At 49.7% G+C, this 19,774-nt stretch overlaps 1 protein-coding gene across 17 annotated transcripts in view; it reads left to right on the plus strand.

Moving 5' to 3' along the window:
• Positions 1-19,774, plus strand: part of TMCO4 (transmembrane and coiled-coil domains 4) — a 114,438-nt gene that overhangs the window by 51,108 nt on the left and 43,556 nt on the right. For all 17 annotated transcript variants that reach the window (XM_063631732.1, XM_055261721.2, XM_063631740.1 and 14 more), the window contains 6 exons: positions 2,748-2,845; positions 3,403-3,546; positions 4,350-4,469; positions 9,309-9,473; positions 10,291-10,427; positions 14,572-14,656. In XM_063631732.1, the coding sequence (XP_063487802.1) occupies positions 2,748-2,845; positions 3,403-3,546; positions 4,350-4,469; positions 9,309-9,473; positions 10,291-10,427; positions 14,572-14,656 (749 nt within the window). The remainder of the gene's footprint in view (positions 1-2,747; positions 2,846-3,402; positions 3,547-4,349; positions 4,470-9,308; positions 9,474-10,290; positions 10,428-14,571; positions 14,657-19,774) is intronic.

Raw genomic sequence — 19,774 nt, forward strand, 5'->3', positions numbered from 1 at the left:
TCAGTACTGTTATTATCCCCATTTGTTGGTTGAGGAAAGTCAGATGTGACAAATAATTTGTGCATAGTCACAAAGTTATTAAGTGGTTCTGTCCATCGTGTGGATAGGCTAGGTTTTGCTGCTGTAACAAGTGGCCCCCAAATAAATCTCAGCAGCTTACAGGATTAAAGGTGTATTTCTTGTTCATACTTTGTGTCCATTGCAGATTGGCTGTAGCTTGAACTCACATTGTCCTGGTTCTGGGTCCCAGGCTGACAGAGTGACCCTATCTAGATTATCGTTGGTTTGGGGGCAGAGAGAAAGAAGATGAATCACTTTCCTGCACTGGCTTTAAAGATTCTGCCAGTTGTCCCGCCACGGTGGCTCGCACCTGTAGTCCCAGCTCTTTGGGAGGCTGAGGCAGGTGGATAACTTGAGCCCAGGAGTTTGAGACCAGCCTGGGCAACATGGCAAAACCCCATGTCTACAAAAAGTACAAAAATCACCCAAGCGTGGTGGGGCATATCTATAATCCCAGCTACTTGGGAAGCTGAGGTGGGAGGACCACTTGAACCTGAGAGGTGCAGGTTGCAGTGAGCCAAGATCCCACCAGTGCACTCCAGCTTGGGCGACAGAGCCAGACCTTGTCTCAAAAAAAGAAAGGAAAAAAAAAAAAAGATTCTGCCAGAAGTGACACATATTACCTCCACCTACATTTGGCTAAAGCTGGTCATATGACCACTCAGTTCAACAGGGCAGGGATGCATAATCTTTCTATAAAGAGGGATAACTGAATATGTGGTGAATGGTGATACAGCTACCACAACAGCAGAGCTAGGATTCATGCCTACATCCACAGAGTTTGAATCCTGACATTAGAACCCTCAATCTTAATGGCCCTCCTGCCTCCCACTGTGCTAGATACACATGGTTCAGCCTTATCCCACACCACTGATGACATGAATTTCAGTTGTGGAAAACCAGCATCATGATATGCACAGAGATTTTTACTATTGGTTTCTGGTTCTGTGTAATGAAGTGACTGAGAAACACTGGGCTTTACACCCAGGAGATGCTTAGGAAAAAAATCTGTTGAGGGGAACTGACAGGGAACCAAAAAGCACAGCAGGTCCCCAGATGCCCAACTGAAATCCCATTTTGTTTATTTATGTATTTTATTTCATTAATTAATTAATTCATTTATTTATTTTGAGGCAGAGTCTGTTCCCAAGCTGGAGTGCAGTGGTGCAATCTCAGCTCACTGCAACCTCCTCCTCCCGGGTTCAAGTAATTCTCCTGCCTCAGCCTCCTGAGTATCTGGAATTACGGGCGCCTGCCCCCACGCCTGGCTAATTTTTGTGTTTTTAGTAGAGATGGGGTTTCACCACATTGCCCAGCCTGGTCTCAAACTCCTGACTTCAGGTGATCCGCCTGCCTCGGCCTCCCAGAGTGCTGGGGTTACAGGTGTGAGCCACCATACCTGGCCAAATCCCATTTCTTTTAGATGACTGGAGAAGGAGCTATTTCTCAGTAAGATGTATGGTTCACGAGGAGGGAGATGGGAAGGAAACAGGTACTGGTTGAGCACATACATTTTTCTGCTCACGGAGATGCAAAAGCACAGCACGCCATCCATTCTCAATATAACTTTATTGACTGAATGGATGAAGAAGGAATGAATTTAATCCTTACAAACCAACAACTTTATGAGGTAGAAATTAGTGTCCGCTTTTTGACAAAAGAGGAAACTGAGGCTTGGGGAGATGCAGCATCGTGATGACATCAGCCCCGGTTGCGCTGAGCACTTGCAGTGTGCCCGCCACTGTGCTAAATGCCTTACAGATAGTCTATTTCTGGATCCTCACAGTTCATGGGGAGGTAGTGACTGTTATCCCTTAATTCATCTATAATATGAGTACAATAACCATACTGCTTCTTAGGATAAGATTAACCCTGTGAAGTGCAAAGCCCAGTGGCTGAGATATAAGAAGCCCTCGGTAAAGATTAACCATTTTTCTTCTTTGATTATCACCATGCTTTGCTATCACTCCACACTGAGTTATTGTTCAGACTCCAACCTCAGTTCAGAGTTCCCACTTAATAACCTCTCCGTCCCAGCCACAGCAAAGGGGCTGAGGGCTGAATGTCCAATAGGAAAATTGGGCTTCCTGACTCTTGAGTGCTCACAACAGCAGTTCTCAGGGCTCACCTGACCCCAATTCACTCTAAATATTTTCCTTTTGCTAGATTTTCTAGCATTTCCATTTCAAGTCTGAACAAGTCTAGCTACTGCTCCAAGGCCAAGGTCTCCCATCTTCAAAATGATCATTTTGGAAGAAATTGGTTTCCAAATATCCCAGAGGGAGGTGGGACCAGATGGCAGGTTGGGGAAGAAGGGAGGGGAGGAGGGAGGTGATGGAGTCTGTGATTATCTATTTTGTGCTTCTTCTGGGTCCATCTGTTTAAAGATCTTTTTTGTGCTTCTCTTGCTATTATTTTTTTTGTCTTTTTATTATTCAAATTGCAACCCTGTTAGGATGGATCCATTGGGTAAGTAGTACATCCCATGCACTGAGATTCCCCAGCTGGGTTTTAGAATGTTTTCAGCTTTTTAAACCATCAATGGGCTCAAGGTGACTTTGGTGCCTTACTCTGAGTGGCAGAGTAGCTACCCAGCGTTGGCCCCTGTTTGAGGGTTGGTGTGGTGGGGATGTCTCAAGGGATCCTGGGCACAGCTGGCCCTAAAAACCAGCCTCTTTTCCCCCCAGAATGGCTGAGGCATCCCGGAAGAAGAAAGAAAACCAGAGGAAATGGAAGCGTTATCTCCTGATAGGCCTGGCGACTGTCGGAGGCGGAACGGTGATCGGTGAGTCCAGCTAGAGATGGTGGCACAGGTCCGGGTTTTGCAGACACAGAAATGATGCCAGGCTGGGGGTGAGAGTGGAGAGTGCAGTGGCTCAGTTGAGAGATGGCCCCTGGCATGTGGTAGGTAGTCAGTGAGTAGTCGGTGTGCCCATCAGCACTGTCAGAAGCTTCCATGGGAGGCAGTAGGTAGCTGAAGGGTAAAAACTCATCAAGCCACATTTTTTTTTTTTTTTTGAGACAGTGTCTTGCTCTGTTGCCCAGGCTGGAGTGCAGTGGTGCAGTCTCGGCTCACTGCAAGCTCCGCCTCCCAGGTTCATGCCATTCTCCTGCCTCAGCCTCCCGAGTAGCTGGGACTACAGGCGCCTGCCACCACGCCCGGCTAATTTTTTGTATTTTTAGTAGAGACGGGGTTTCACTGTGTTAGCCAGGATAGTCTCAATCTCCTGACCTCATGATCCGCCCACCTCGGCCTCCCAAAGTGCTGGGATTACAGGCATGAGCCACCGCACCTGGCCACCACATTTTTATTCCCATCTGAAACTGCTGCTTTTCCCACAGGTGTGACCGGAGGTCTAGCTGCACCCCTTGTTGCCGCTGGAGCAGCGACGATTATTGGCAGCGCTGGGGCAGCAGCTCTGGGCTCAGCAGCCGGCATAGCCATCATGACCTCGCTGTTCGGTGCAGCTGGAGCTGGCCTGACAGGTAAGGTTCAAAAGGAATGATGGGTTCAGAAGAATTTTCAGCCAGGGTGGCCCAGTTCCTAAAAGGACATTCCTGGATCCCCACCAGCAGTGACTCCCTGGGAAACAGAGGAGAGGTGGCTTTTCTCACTCTGGGTCCCAGCCTTCCCAGAGCTCGCGTGGGTCAGGGTAAGGGCCGAGCTTGAGAAGCTGGCTTTTTCCCCATGCACCTTGTGTGTAGTTCCTGAGAAAGGCCCCAATTGAACCTGCTTCCACCATCCAGAAGTTTCCATGCTTGGGCTTCCTCGTGTTTGCAGAGAACATGGCTACCCTTCCCTGAGCAGCATCACCTGGGGGAGTTTTTCCAAATGATATCTGTCAGCAGCAGCGCCCCCCAACTCCCCCAACCCCGTCATGCACAGACATTCCTGTTCAACTCCCCAAGAGGAGTTTGCTCCCCTGCTGAGAATCTTGGTCCGTTTGATTCACTGTTACTAAGTGGAGTGTGTTCTACCCCTGCAGTGTGTGGGCAGGAGAAAAGAAACAGAACCAGGGCAGAGCAATGGGTAAGAGCCTGGGCTCTGAGGTCCAAACCAGCTCTACCGCTCGGGGGCTGGCCAGCCTCGGCAGCAGCTTCTTGCTTTCATCTGTAATCAGGGACAATAGTGGCACCTACCTTAATGAGTTCAAACACAAAATGTGTTTTTCCAGGGACAGGGCACACAGACGGTGCTCACTGTGTGCATGTGTGAGCACATACAGCCACCCTGATGTTCCCCTGAGCCCCAGTCACCTCTATTCTCTTTCTCGGATCTGGGTCTTTAGGATACAAGATGAAGAAGCGAGTGGGAGCCATTGAAGAGTTCACGTTTCTGCCTCTGACGGAGGGCAGGCAGCTGCGCATCACCATCGCCATCACTGGGTGGCTCGCATCTGGGAAATACCGTGAGGACCAGGAGGACCAGAAGTGGAGGGGGGTGGGCAGTGGCTGGCCTGGGCCAGACCCTGGGCTGGGTTTTTTTTTTTTTTTTTTTTTTTTTTTTTTTTGAGACAGAGTCTCGCTCTGTCACCCAGGCTGGAGTGCAGTGGCGCAATCTCGGCTCACTGCAAGCTCCGCCTCCCGGGTTCACGCCATTCTCCTGCCTCAGCCTCTCCGAGTAGCTGGGACTACAGGCGCCCGCCACCACGCCCGGCTGATTTTTTGTATTTTTAGTAGAGATGGGGTTTCACCATGGTCTCGATCTGGGCTGGGTTTTTACCTGGGCTAGGGAGCAAGCATGGTTAGCCCCATTTTGCAGAGGAAGAAACTGAGGCTCAGAGAGGTGAGGCAACATCATCTCACATCTATCCACCTGCCATCATCTCTCCATCCATCTATCCACCTGCCCAACCACCTACCCACCTGTCCATCCACCCATCCACCCATCCATCCATCCATCCATCCACCCACCCACCCTTCTACCTGTTCACCCATCTGCCCACCCACCTGTTCACCCATCTGCCCACCCACCTGTTCATCCATCTGCCCACCCATTTAACCACCCTTCTATCTATCCATCCATCCATCTACTCTTCTACCTGTCTACCTGTCCACCCACTCACCTGTCTACCCACCCATCAACCCATCCATCCATCCACACGTCTACCTATCTCTCCACGCACCCACCCATCCATTCATCCATCCGCCCTTCTACCTATCCACCCATCCACCCACCCATCCACCAACCCATCTATTCATCCATCCACCCATCCACCTATCTGTCCATGTAGCAGTATTTATAAAGTGCTGTACTTACCATGTGTCATATACTGAACCAGCTCTTAGGAATTCAGTGGTGAGCAGCACAGCCATGACCTCTACTCCCACAGAACATACAGCCCAAGATAGAAGACAGACCGAGTAACTAAATGGGAGCTTTATGGATGGCATAATAGGGGAAGCACAGGGTGTTTCTGGGGAAGGTTCTGAAGGCAGTGACATTTAGGCTAAGGGCTAGCTGGGAGTTAGCCCGATAAACCAGGAGCAGAAAGTGCATTCCAAGCAAAGGGACAGCAGGTGCAAAGGCCCAGTGGTTTGAAAGAACCAAAAGAGCACAGGATGGCTGCAGCAAGGAGCCAGAAGGCAGGAATGTGGGTGGAGCCAGACCACACAGGATAATGTGAGCTGTGGCAAGAAGTTTGAATTTGTCCTCAGAGCAGGTGGAAGATAGCAAAGGACTTTAAGCATGTGAGTGAGAGATCAGTATGTGTTGGCTATGTGACCTCAGCAAGTTATGTAACTTCTCTGTATCTCAGCTGCTTCATTTGTAAAGTGGAACAAATTATTGCCACCTTTTCAGGATGCTGCAAAGATTAAGTGAGGAACATCACGTGGTTTCTAGTTGGCATGACGCAAACATTAGTTCCCTTTGCTGTTCTAATTTGAACATGCATATTTTGGGGGATTCTAGCCAGGGTGGCATTGAGGACTCACACCATGGTCCACTTGTTACTTGACCCCTGCAAGTGCCCAGCGAGAGGCTCAACAAACAACAAACAGTGCATCCCTTAGAGAAAGAGCAGGGTGGGCATGGGAATCCTAAATGTCCCAACCTGACCACTCAGGCACGCCTGCCCAGAGCCTCCTGGGTGCCCAAGTCTCTGACCTGAGGGCAGAAGTCGCAGATCTGCCAAACCACACAGAAGAAAGCCAGCGAGAAACATTTAGAGGTGTCACCAGGCGCCAGGGTCTTATTGGTGTGTGACCGCCAGGTGCCACCCGGGCACAGAGGTCACTAGCTTTCAGTGAGCACCTCGTTCACACCTACCCTGAGTCTGGCATTTTACCAGCACAGTAGGAACTTGGTATGGTTACCTCCTAGAAACCTCACTGCCACCCTCCGAGGTGGGGCTGTTCTGACCCTGATCTGTCGGAAAGGGAACCCTGGCAGGGGAGTAGCAGATGCAGAATTCAAACCCAGGTCTCCTGATCCAACGCCCAGGGTTTTTCAATTGTTTTCATTTTACCGTGCTACAGGAAGGAGCAAGAACAAGAGCCCAGGTGAAGGAATTTGCAAGTCTGGCTGTCATGGAAAGCAAACTACTTTCTTCATTTTGCCCCTATTTGTTCAGTTTGCCCCGGGTTAAGTGTCAAGTTCATTTGGGGATGAGGGAAGTCTTCATTGATCTCCATCAGTCTAGTGTGGGACACTCAGGGAAAGGGCTGGGTAAAAGAAATACAACCAAGCTAGAGAAAGTTTCAGAAGGAAAAAATATCACGTATTCCTACCTCCTTGAGAGCCAGGAAAAGAAGCCTTATCATCACATGGTTGCTTTTTCCATGGGATAGGAATGACCGGACTTTCTTTGGCCCACCCCTTTATTAATCTTGATTATGTACAATAAAGATAAAAACTTTGTAGCCAACCACCAAGCCCTTCCTATGCAATGGCTCATTTAGCTCCTCACTTCAGTCCAGGGAAGTGGCTGTCATTCGCACTCCCCTTTTCCAGATGAGGAAACTGAGGCTCATAAGGGGTGCCCAGGGTCACCCAGCTAGTCAGGGGCAGGGGCAGGATTCACCCCCATTCGATCTGGCTCCACAGCCCATATTCTTGGCCATAGGACAGCACAATGTAGTAGAGCACTTTACAGTTTATACAACGCCTTTTTATATTTTATTTTATTATTTTATTTATTTTATTTTAGACGGAGTCTTGCTCTATCACCAGGCTGGAGTGCAGTGGCATGATCTCGGCTCACTGCAAACTCCGCCTCCTGGGTTCCAGTGATTCTTCTGCCTCAGCCTCCCGAGTAGCTGGGATTACAGGCATACGCTACCACGCCCAGCTAGTTTTTGTATTTTTAGTAGAGATGGGGTTTCACCATGTTGGCCAGGATGGTCTCGATTTCTTCACCTCGTGATCCACCCGCCTCGGCCTCCCAAAGTATACAACGCCTTTTATGCAGCATCTCATGTGATCCCCACCACACCTGAGTCAGATGTTATTATTCCATCCTTACAAATGTGGAAACCAAGGGTCAGAAGGGCACGGTGTCTTGCTGTGAGTCACAGCAGTGGAAGCCGTCGAGCTGGGTTCGGAACCCAGGCTGACATCAAGCCCGTGCTCCTCGCTGTCCTGTGCCCATCCCCTCTCTCGGGACTGACTATCACCTTATCCATAATTAGAGGCAGTTGATCCCCAAGTTGTTGCAGAGCTGAGACAGGGTCCCCGCAGAGGGAGGGGAGTAGCTGCACGGTTGTCCTTGTGCGGATGTGGCAGGTAAGGATGAGCTTTGGAGCAGGCAGGTAGAGGCCTGAGGTTGATGCTCAGAACCTGCAGGCTGCCCTGGAAAGCTGTCTCCACCCCTCCATTCCCACATGGTGTTTAATGAGCACTTACTGTACATCACATCACCAGGCTTTGGGAATACAGTGTTTGGCAAAGCAGACTGTAGGAGAGGCACACGTCAAACAGGATGCATAAATAGTGAATAATTACAGACTGTGATAAGAACTTAGGAGGAAAAGTGGAGGGTGCATTTCGTTTGTCAGAGGAGCTGGGAAGGCTTCCCCATGGAAGAGACGATTGGACTGGAATCTCAAGGGCAAGTGGTAGTGATCTAGGGGAACTGATGTATGATCCGGGAGCTCATGAAGGGTTTTAGGCAGGAGTGGGAGAAGATTTGTGTTTTGAAAAAGTCACTTGCGCCGGGCGCGGTGGTTCACGCCTATAATTCCAGCACTTTGGGAGGCCAAGGCAGGTGGATCACTTGAGGTCAGGAGTTCGAGACCAGCCTGGCCAATGTGATGAAACCCCATCTCTACTAAAAATACACAAAAATTAGCCAGGTGTGGTGGTGGGTGCCTGTAATCCCAGCTACTCAGGAGGCTGAGGCAGGAGAATCGCTTGAACCCAGGAGGCGGAGGTTGCAGTGAGCCGAGATCATACCACTGCACTTCAGCCTGGGAAACAAAGCAAAACTCTGTCTCAAAAAAAAAAAAAAAGAAAGAAAAGAAAAGCCACTTGGGCCACAAGCAGAAATGCATGGGGGCCAGATTAGGGGCCCCTCCATGCTCCTATCCTGAAGGCAGCCAGGTGGGCAAGGAAGGAGGGGATGAGGGAGGCAGGTGTCATGGTTATACTTTCTGACTTGGCATCGGCTGCTACAGTGGTGCCGTCTCATCCTCCTTCCATGGGTCATTTGATATTTATATTTCCTCAGTGAGAAAATTGAGGCTCAGAGAAATTGGATAACCCAGCAAGATCATAACAGAGCCGGGCTCAAACCCCTCTTCCCCAAATTTCTAGCTATCTCCCAGGCCATGTTTGTCAAATCAAGATGCAGCAGACTCTCAGCGCCGTGCTGCTTGTCCCATTGTGTGCTCTCATTGTATGTCATTAGCAGCTTAATGCCAGAATTATTTCAGCATGAGAGAAAATAACCCTTTACATGTATCATAGTTCAAACACACTTCATTCTTATACTTACCCTATGAAGGGAGATAAACCATGTCCCCACTTCACATAGAAGCAAAGTGAGGCACAAGGTAGGATAGTGATGTGCCCAGGGTCACCCGGCTTCTAGTGAATGCAGGAGCTGGGATTCGAGCCCAGCCTGCTGACTCACTGGGCTGCACAGAGCTCCGCTAGCTCTGCTGACAGCTGCCACTCATTGGCAGGGGGTGGGCCTCTTGTCTGCCACACGAGGGTGAGTGGTCCTGGTGCTCCTTGTCTAGGGTAGTGGGGTGGGGCATCCTCTGCCATAGACAAGAGAGACTTCACCTACCTGTGATCTCCCCAGGCACCTTCAGTGCCCCATGGGCTGCCCTGGCCCACAGCCGTGAGCAGTACTGCCTGGCCTGGGAAGCCAAGTACCTGATGGAGCTCGGCAACGCCCTGGAGACCATCCTCAGTGGTCTTGCCAACATGGTGGCCCAGGAGGCCCTAAAGTACACAGTGTTGTCTGGTAAGTGCCCCTACCTGCCCCCCAACAACAGCATGCCCGCTGCCTTCATCCCACCACAGTGGTACCATAGTTTTGCATGCCCAAAGCCCCCAGGGCAGGCACCGTGCTGGACCCTAGGAACACAGAGAGGTTAAGGCCGCATTCCTGTCTGGGAGAAGTTTATGATCCCTATGGAGAGAAGACAGGTAAACAGCCAATCACATGATCTGTCTGTTAGCTATTGCTGTGTGACAAGCCACCCCAAAACTCCATGGGACGTTTACTCAGGAGCCAGGAGGCTGGAGTTGGTGGATCTTAGCTGGGCCTGTGGGTCAGCCGACTGTCCACCGATCAATGCTAGCCTTGTCTGGGGCAACTCGGCTCTGCTCCATTTGTCTCTCATCCTCCTCCTGGGATGAGCAGGCGAGCTCATGTCGATGATAGAAGTGCAATAGGCTAGCCCTGATGCACAAGTCCATTTCAAGCCTCACATCTACTAATGTCTTTGGCAAAAGAAAGTCACATGACTGAGTCTAGAGGAGATGGGCAGGGCAGGGGGCCCCACTGCAGAGTTATGAGACAAAGTGGGAGGGTACAGGGTGTGGAGATGAATTGGGGCCATCTCACATGTGACAAGGGCTTGAACAGAAGGGATTGAGTCCATATATCAGAAATTCATGAGTTTCAGATTTCTTTGTTCTTTAGCAGTTTGATTGGCAAACTTGCAGGTCCAAGTCAGAGACTGCATGCATTCATTTGAGCATCTGTTAGCCAGTCACTTCCCTAGTAGGACCCTAGGACAGGGGCCATTCCCTTCATCACTATCTTACCTCCCCAGGCATTGTGGCTGCGCTGACCTGGCCAGCCTCTCTCCTCAGTGTCGCCAATGTCATCGACAACCCCTGGGGGGTGTGTCTCCATCGATCAGCAGAGGTTGGCAAGCACCTGGCCCATATCCTGCTTTCCCGGCAGCAGGTACCTGGGAATGGCTGTGTGGGCGTGGCATGGGGCAAGAGGGGAAGTCAGGGGCTGACTTGTTCACAAATATCAGGCAAGGATTAGAGGCAAGGCTACTTGGAGATCACTCAATGGTTTTGGGGGTGTTGGCAGTCTTTGCTGCCTCTCCAGTTCAAGTAGTGAATGTGTCCTAGGATGAACAGTAAGAATTATAGACTCTGCAGCTCTAGCAGGTATTTAGGTGAGGACTGAATAACCGGCATGTGCAGGTAGGAACAAGTCTGGGGAACTCGCAGAAGCAAAAGTGGCTCCTGTGTATCAGTTCTTCATTCAAGTGTTTAGGATAATCGTTGGGCTCATTTGGGTGATATTTCAGTGGAAACCTCTGACTCAGTTTGCAGTCAAGCCAGTAAAGTGAATGAGACCAGGTGCATCAGCTGGCCACCAATGGAATTCCCACACGCTGGTGGCCTGGTGTTCCTTCCCAGAAGTGGAAAGCTACTTTGTGAGGTCATCTTCAGTGGTCTAAATACCATGTAAAATGGTTAGGAAGAGACATCATCATAATACTTTTAAAATTTGAATCTAGTAAAGATGTACTTACCAAGAGAATAAAACCATCCCCTTCAAAATAAAACTTGAGTGAATGGAGACAAAAGCTTGAGAAGCAGTACCAGAAATGACTGCATCGTCAGGATTTGTTTTGGCTGGAAGTGGGAGAAAACCCAAAATAACAGTGGCTTAAACAAGATAGAAGTCTATTTTCCTAGAGAAGCCTAGCAAGGTTGTCTAATAGCCCACCATGGTGCAGAGGCCCAGGTTCCTGCTACCTTGTTGCTCTGTGGTCTTGACCTTGTATCCAAGATGGCATCATCTGAGCTCCAGGGAGCAGGAGAAAGGAAGAACTGAAGAAGAAACAGCAAAGCCTTACAACATTTCAGTTGGTGTCTCGCTGGCCAGAGCCTAGTCACATGACCATTCCTAGCTGCCACAGAAGCTGGGAAATACAGTACTTATTCTGAGTGATGATGAACCCAGCTGAAATTCAATTATGGAAAAAAAGGGAGGATGGATATTGAGGGATGACAACTAGCAGTTTCTGCCATGCAGGTAAACTGCTTGAGAAACTGGCCACCCCCTTCAATCCTTGTGTCTTTGTCAAAAGAAACAGAAAAGTCCTTCGGCAGGCTTGACTCTAAGGCAAAGGCCAAAGTGACATTGGCTTAGACAAGATAGAAGTTTGTTCTCTCCGAAGTAACAGTCTGGGTGTCAACATCTGGAACAAGATGATATGTTCGTTTCCTACTGACACTGTTACAAATTACCACAGATTTACCAGCTGAAAACAAATGTACTATTTTACAGCTCTGGATGTCAAAAGGCAAAAATGCATGCCTTAGGGAGGATCCCCTTTCCTTGCCTTTGCCAGCTTCCGAAGGCCCTTCCTTCACCGTCAAAGCCAGCAGTGTAACACCTTGAAATCTCTCTGTTCCTCAGCTTCCATCATCACATCACCTTCTGTCTAACTGATGCCTCCTGTCTCCCTCTTGTAGGGACCCTTGTGAGGACCTTGGTTCCTCCCAGATAATCCAGAATCATCTCCCCATCTGAAGATCTTAAACTTAATCACATCTGCAAAAACCCTTTGTTGGCCTTGTGGGCGAGGTGGTTCACACCTATAATCCTAGCACTTTGGGAGGCCAATGCGGGCAGACTGCTTGAGCCCAAGAAACCAGCTTGGGCAACATGATAAACCCTGTCTCCACAAAAAATACAAAAATTAGCTAGATATGGTGGCTTATGCCTGTACTCCCAGCTGTTTGGGAGGCTAAGGTGGGAGGATCACTGGAGCCCAGGAGGTGGAAGCTCCAATAAACTGTGATTGCATCACCGCATTCCAGCCTAGATGACAGAGCAGGACCCTGTCTCAAATAAATAAATAACAAAGGGCCGGCCGGGCACAGTGGCTCATGCCTGTAATCCCAGCACCTTGGAAGGCCGAGGCAGGCAGATCACCTGAGGTCAGGAGTTCAAGACCAGTCTGGCCAACATAGTGAAACCCTGTCTCTACTAAAAATACAAAAATCATCTGGGCGAGGTGGTGTGCACCTGTAATCCCATCTACTTGGGTGGCTGAGGCATAAGAATCACTTGAATCTGGGAGGCAGAGGTTGCAGTGATCCCAGATCGTGCCACAGCACTCCAGCCTGGGCGACAGAGTGAGACTCCATCTCAAAAATATATAAACAGGCCAGGTGCAGTGGCTTACGCCTAATAATCCCAACACTTTGGGAGTCCAAGGCGGGTGGATCGCTTGAGGTCAGGAGTTGGAGACCAGCTTGGCCAATATGGTGAAACCCTGTCTCTACTAAAAATACAAAAAAAAAAAAAAAAAAATGAGCTGAGTGTGGTGGCATGTACCTGTAGTGCCAGCTACTCAGGAGGCTGAGGCAGGAGAATCTCTTGAGCCCGGGAGGTGGAGGTTTCAGTGAGCCAAGATCACACCACTGCAATTCATTCAGCCTGGGCAACAGAGCAAGACTGCATCTCAAAAAAAAATAATTAATTAAAAATAAAATAAAAAAATAAATAACAAAGGCCCTTTGCAGTATAAGGCAACATTTACAGGTTCCAGGGATTAGGATGACGACATCCATGGGAGGGCATTATTCTGTCTCCCACATGGGCAGCTTCATAATATTGGGAGTCCAGACTTCTTCGCTCTCATGGCCTCTCGTCCTAAGCACTGGGCTTCTCTCTCTCTCTCTCTCTCTTTTTTTTTTTTTTTTTTTTTTTTTTTGACAGAGTCTCACTCTGTTACCCAGGCTGGAGTATCAGTAGCACGATCTCAGCTCACTGCAACCTCCACCTCCCAGGTCCACTGATTCTCCTGCCTCAGCCTCCTGAGTAGCTGGGCCTACAGGTGCCTGCCACCACGCCTGGCTAATTTTTGTATGTTTTTAGTAGAGATGTGGTTTCACCATGTTGGCCAGGCTGGTCTCAAACACCCAACCTCAAATGATCCACCTGCCTTGGCCTCCCAAAATGCTGGCATTACAGGCGTGAGCCACTGTGCCCAGCCGGGCTTCTCTCTTGTCCAAGACAGATCTTCCTGTATTACATGTGTGTTTCAGACAGTGGGAGGTAGGGAAGTAGGGATGAGGAGTATGCCTAGAAGTCACAGCTTTTGCTTGCCTCCAGTCCCTTGGCTAAGTCTCAGCCCTGTGGCCACCCCAAGCTACGGAGGAGTCAGGGAAACTTCGTCTTTGGCTGGGTGGCCACGTGCCCAGTCAAACTCAGGAGTAAAGGACAAAGGGGAGAATGATATTGGGCAGTGGCCAGCAGGGTTGGCACAAAGCTCCTGCAGGATTCGAATACTGTTTAACAGAGGATTTTCTACTGTGGTAAGTGGAGTGGTGTGGGCGTGTGGAATACGTGTATTGGCACAAAACCAAGGAAAAGGAATAGACTGATAAAACCAGGCTGGGCCTCCAAAGCTCATCCACTCCCCTCGTCTCCTTCCGTGTAAGCTTGTACCCAAACACCCCCAGATAACTTTCATTTTCTTTAGAATCTTCACATAATGAGTTACCTTTTCTTACAAGTCCTTGAGTCAGAAAATTCCGTCTGACTTACTACCTTATCTTATCACTTAGAGCCAATATTTTGTGCCCCACCTTCCTATCTGGAAACTGAACAGTTGTCCCTTCCTTGTCACTCTTGCCTTTTTATCCCTCACACCTGGGGGTGCCTTCTGTCTAATCTCCCCAGCTCCAGAAGGGGTCCCGCAGCACTGCAGCCACTTGCCACAAGGCAGATCAATGCAAGGGAAGTTGCTCTTGTAATTGACTAGCCCCGTCTCCTGGGGAAGATGAGACGGTGGCTGGATAATAGTTTGAGATGAAAGGGAATTAACCCAGCTGGGGGCTGCCTATTGGCCTTGGAGGAAGCCAATTCCAGCAGCAGGTGCACTCCTGCATAAATGAGGGTCCTGACTCTGCTGATTAAGACATCAGAGCTCAGGGACCGGAACAGCACATGCATGATTCATTAGATGAGAATCCGGTGGTAAGGAATGTGAAAAGGCTGCCCTCCTCAGGCCTGATGTTTTGCTAGAACTGGCTGTATTCCCTCCAGACACCTGTGTCCTTTTTCCCTTCAGGGCCAGCGACCTGTCACCTTGATTGGCTTCAGCCTGGGAGCCAGAGTCATCTACTTCTGTCTGCAGGAGATGGCTCGGGAGAAAGGTGAGCATGGATTATTGTCACAGACGGAAACGCTTCACAAGCTTGTTCCCAGGGACAGAGGTTCTGGGCCAGGGACCATGAGCCTTGCAAAATGTGTTCCCAGTTCTTAGAAATAATAGTCAAAAGTTAAAAACGGTTTAAAAATCAAGAAAAATCATCATCAAACTTTGGGAAATGATTTTTTGTGCATACATTAGAGTAGGTGCAAGATGGACCGTCCTGTAATAATGGCACTGGCTTTTGTGTTCTAATGCACTTTCTCAAGTGGGAATGAAGGGGACAAGAAGTTCAAAATCAAGGTGTCGGCAGGCGCACGTTCCCTCTGAAGGCTCTAGGGGAGGATTTTTCCTGTCTCTTCCAACTTCTCGTGGCTGCCAGCAGTCCTTAGCATTCCTTGGCTTGTAGATACGTCATTCCAGTCTCTGCCTGTTGTCTTCTCTTCTCTCATAAGGACAGACAGAGTCTGGATTTAGGGCCCACTCATCCAGGGTGATCCCATCTCAAGATCATTTACTTAATTATATCCGCAAAGACCCTTTTACCAGATAAGGTCGCATTCACAGGTTCTGGGTGGACATATCTTCTGGGGGTTCACCATTCAACCACACACAGACACCTTTGGGAGTGTGTCATGCCTCCAGTGTCATCCTTTCTGTGCAAGGCAGTGAAAAGCTTGAGGGCCGCTGCTCCTGGACTTGGGTAGGTGAGGTCTCCAGGGAAGAGTGCTGGTTTTGGATAGATCTGTCAGCAGGGACTGCCTGTAGGAGGGGCTGGTTGGGAGAGTGAGTTGCCGAGCCTGGGGCACTTGGAGTGGTTCACTGCTCCTGGGAAATGGGCTCACCTCCTCTCAGTGGAAGGTAGCAGTGGCAGGACTCTGAAGGCAAGAGAAGGAACTCAGAGAGAAATTGTTGAACCTGGGAGTGGAGGGTGGATGGGAGAGAAGGCTTGGAGCTTAATATGATTTGGTTGTGCCCTCACCCAAATCTCATCTTGAATTGTGGCTCCCATAATCCCCACAGGTCGTGGGAAGGACCCAGTGGGAGGTAATTGAATCATGGGGGTGGGTTTTCCCCATGCTATTTCCACGATAGTGAATAAGTCTCACGAGATCTGATGGTTTTATAAAGGGCAGTTCCCCTGTACGCGTTCTCTTGCCTGCCATCATGTACGATGTGCCTTTGCTTCTCCTTTGCCTTCCACCATGATTGTTATTTGTTGCTGCAAAACAGCCTCTCCAAACACGGTGGCCAAAAGCAGCAATAACTGATCATTTCACACGATTCTATGAGTTGACAAGACCATTTGCCTTTCCTGCCTGGGCTTAGTCATATAGTTGTAGTCAGAGCTGGAACACCCAGGAGGTCCAAGTTGACCTCATTCATGTATCTGGCCATTGGTGCTGGTTGTCGGCCAATGCAGACTCCTCCCTGCTCTCCAAATCTACTTCTCCCAGGGAAGCCTTTGAAAAGTTGCCATCCTCTCTGCTGTCATCATTTCACTTCTTTCTTTGTCATCTTTCCCTCTCTGGCAGTAAACCATCTATCTGCCAGGCTCATTACCTAGAGAGATGTAGTCTTATTAATAGAACCGATTCTTCATTCAGAGGGCATGTCTCTGCCTCCAGTTAGCGTAAATGCTGTGTTAAGATCGTTAGTACAGCCAAGCCTTTAATTCCCCTGCCAAACAAATTGAATTAATTACCATGAACCATTTGGCTGTGGTAACTGGAAGTGAAGCTGACTATCAGCTGTCCCCAGAATGTGAGGCTGGAAACTGGAAAGAGGGAAGAGGGAGGCAGGTGGCCTCTTGGTGACAGGGCTGGTTAGTGTGACACTGGGAAGTTCCTGCACTACAGCCTTTTGGGGGATGGTTCCCCAAGCAACTTCCTTCCAGCATCTTTCCTGCTCGCTGCTCCCACCCCTGGATCCTCGTGGCCCGTGGGTGAGATTTTGGGTTTTGATATTAGGCAGACCTGGATTTGGCTCCTAGCTTTGCCACTCACTGGCTGTTGGACCTTGGGCTAGTCATTTAACCTCTCTGGGCCTCAGCTTCCTCAAAGGATATGAGCTTTGTACACTTATCTCAAAGGATCATGGGGCGATGACATAACGAATGTGAAAATTCCTGGCCCCAATTTGGGTACACTCAGTAAATGTCCTCTGAATTCCAACCTGAGGACCTACTGTGCACAAGGAACCGTGGTGAGTGTTGTGTAGATGTCAGAACTTGTCATTTTGTGTCCGCTCTCTAGCCCCACATTAGACGTGAACTCCAGGTAGGCAGGGTCTGCCTTGAGCCCCGCTGCCTCCCCAGTGCCCAGCACGGTGCCCAGTGCACTGTGAGTGGTCAGGAAGATGAAGGAGCTGGACTTTGGGCGAGGGAATCGGGCACGTGCTGCTGTGCCCATGAGCTAGTGCAGATCCACTGGGTGCCAGGCTGTGTTCCAAGCACTTGCAAGTATGATCACATTCCTTCCTCACTGCGGCCACAGGAGGGAGGTTCCACCAGTCTCCCTGCTTCAGATGAGAAAACTGAGGCTGAGAGGTGAAGCCACAAGAATCCTAAGTGCCAGAGCCAGGATTCAGGCCCAGGGAGTCTGGCCCTGGAGCCGTCACTCCTAACCACTATGCTGTATTTGGCAGACGGCAGCTGGACTAGGGCAGGGCATCCCAGAGGGTGGGCCAGCATGGGCAAAGGCGCGGCTCTCAGCGGTGTCTAGAAACGGTGGCATCTGGTGTCTCTGCAGCCCACGTAAGAGGCCCCCCAGGTGGGGTGGTGGGAAATGCTAGCAGGTCAGGGTGGGAGCCTGGCACTGTGCTAGGCTAAGGAGTTGGAAACAACTGATTCAATGCTGGGGAAAGATTGAGGTCTTTAAACTGTGGAGTGAATGAGTAACTGAGTGGATCCTGCCAAGGAGGACCTGGGGGCACTGGTGCTGGGCACCCTACAGTTCACACACATGCACACACACGCACACGCACACACACACACACCTGCACACATTCATACACGCATCTGCACACGCTCACACGGCAGCAACTCGGCAAACCCCAAGGGCCTCTAATGCCCCCGCCATTCTCTAGATCAGTGCGGACGTCCCAGCATGACTCACAGGGCCCCACTCATGATCTGGTTTCAGCACCTTCCCCCGCCTCTCTCTACCTCACACGTCGGCCTCCAGCAGACCAAGCTCTATTTCCATTGTTCCCTCTTGGTCCGTCCTCTCTGTCTCCTTTTCTAGATAATTCCTGCTCGTTTCTCAGGTCTCACTGTGTCTGGAAGCTTTCCCTCCAATAATAATGATAATAAAAGTAGTAGTAACTGCAGCAGCACACGCTTATGGAATACACTGCGTTTTCATGCACCAGACACAATTCTAAGCTCATCACATGTATTATTTCATGGAGTCCTTCCAACAGCTCTGTGAGGTGGGTACTATTATCACATCCATTTTACAGAGGAGGAAAGAGAAATGCAGAGTGTAGGGATTTGCCCGAATCACATGGCTAGGAGGTGGCAGAGCAGGTAGTCTGGCTGGAGATTGTGTGGTCTTTATCTTACGCTAGACTGTCTCTCCAAGCCACACTCCATTCTTCCCTGAACATCCTTCCCAGCGCTGGCCCGTCTCCCTGTTATACCTCCCTGCTTGCTCATCTGTCTTTCCAGTCCACCGGTAATTGTCACCTAGAGGTACACATCAGCACCACTTGGGCAATTCTTTTCCCCAAATATATATATGAGGCCCCTATATGGAAGGGATCAGGCACCCCTATTTTGGAAATAGCTCCCCTGGGCAATTCTGGTGTGCAGCCCGGCCCACACACAGGGTGAAGGTGAGCAGGGGCCCTGTTTCTCCTTCTTGTCACTGTATCCCTAGCCTATCACAGTGCCTGGCACATACTAGGTGCTTGATGGACACATAACCCATGAGCCAAGAAAAGGAATCGATTCTGTGTGTCAGGGGCAGTGCATGCCCTGCTCAGCCATGTGTGTCCCCAGTGCTTGGCACAGATGTAGACAAACATTTGAGGGTAGAAGGGAGTCCTTCTAACATGGGCACCACAGGTCTTCAATATTTTATTTAGAAAAAAAGATTTTTTTTTTGAGACGGAGTTTCGCTCTGTCACCCAGACTGGAGTGCAGTGGTGCCATCTCAGCTCACTGCAACCTCTGCCTCCCAGGTTCAAGCAATTCTCCTGCCTCAGCCTCCCAAGTAGCTGGGATTACAGGTGCCCGCCATGACACCCAGCTAATTTTTTGTATTTTTAGTAGAGTCGGGGTTTCACCGTGTTGGCCAGGCTGGTCCCAAACTCCTGACCTCAAGTGATCCACCCACCTCGGCCTCCTAAAGTGCTGGCGTTACAGGCGTGAACCACTGTGCCAGGCCTTGAAAACTTCTATGTTGACAGATGAGTAGGTAGTCAGCAAAAAAGAAAAAAAGAGAAGAAAGAAAGAAAAAAAGAAAACCTCTACATTTTAAAAGAAGAAGAAACTAGGATCCGAAGCCTTCCAAATGACAAGAATCTGATAGGAATCTGACTCCAAGATGAACCCGGTGGACAAAAGTGCAGCTGGCACTTTCCCCCTATAGTCACCTTCAGAAAAAAGAACTTGGGCCCAGAAAACTCTAAACACAGTCTTTATTTTTTTTAAAGACAGGATCTCCCTGTGTTGCCCAGGCTGGTCTCGAACTCCTGGTCTCAAGCAATCCTCCTGCCTCAGCTTCCCACAGCACTGGGGTTACAGGCATGAGCCACCATGCCCGGCCCCCACCATCTTTGTTATTAATCAGCCTGATAGTTTCCCTCCTTATTTCATAACATCCCATCCCTGCCTCATTCATCATCTAGACAGGAGGTGAGAAAGGATGCTGGTCATCCTCTGCCTTGACTTTGGTCAAGAACACGCTGAAGCCAGGTTCAGTGGCTCATGCCTGTAATCCCAACACTTTGGGAGGCTGAGGTGGGAGGATTGCTTGAGCCCAGGAATTCAAGACCAGCCTGGGCAACATAATTTGCCTCTACAAAAAATTTTAAAATTAGCCAGGCATGGTGGCACGTGCATGTAGCCCCACCTACTTGGGAGGCTGAGGCAGGAGGATCACTTGAGCCCAAGGGG

Source organism: Symphalangus syndactylus, chromosome 22 (genome assembly GCF_028878055.3).
Source record: "Symphalangus syndactylus isolate Jambi chromosome 22, NHGRI_mSymSyn1-v2.1_pri, whole genome shotgun sequence".
NCBI lineage: Eukaryota > Metazoa > Chordata > Mammalia > Primates > Hylobatidae > Symphalangus > Symphalangus syndactylus.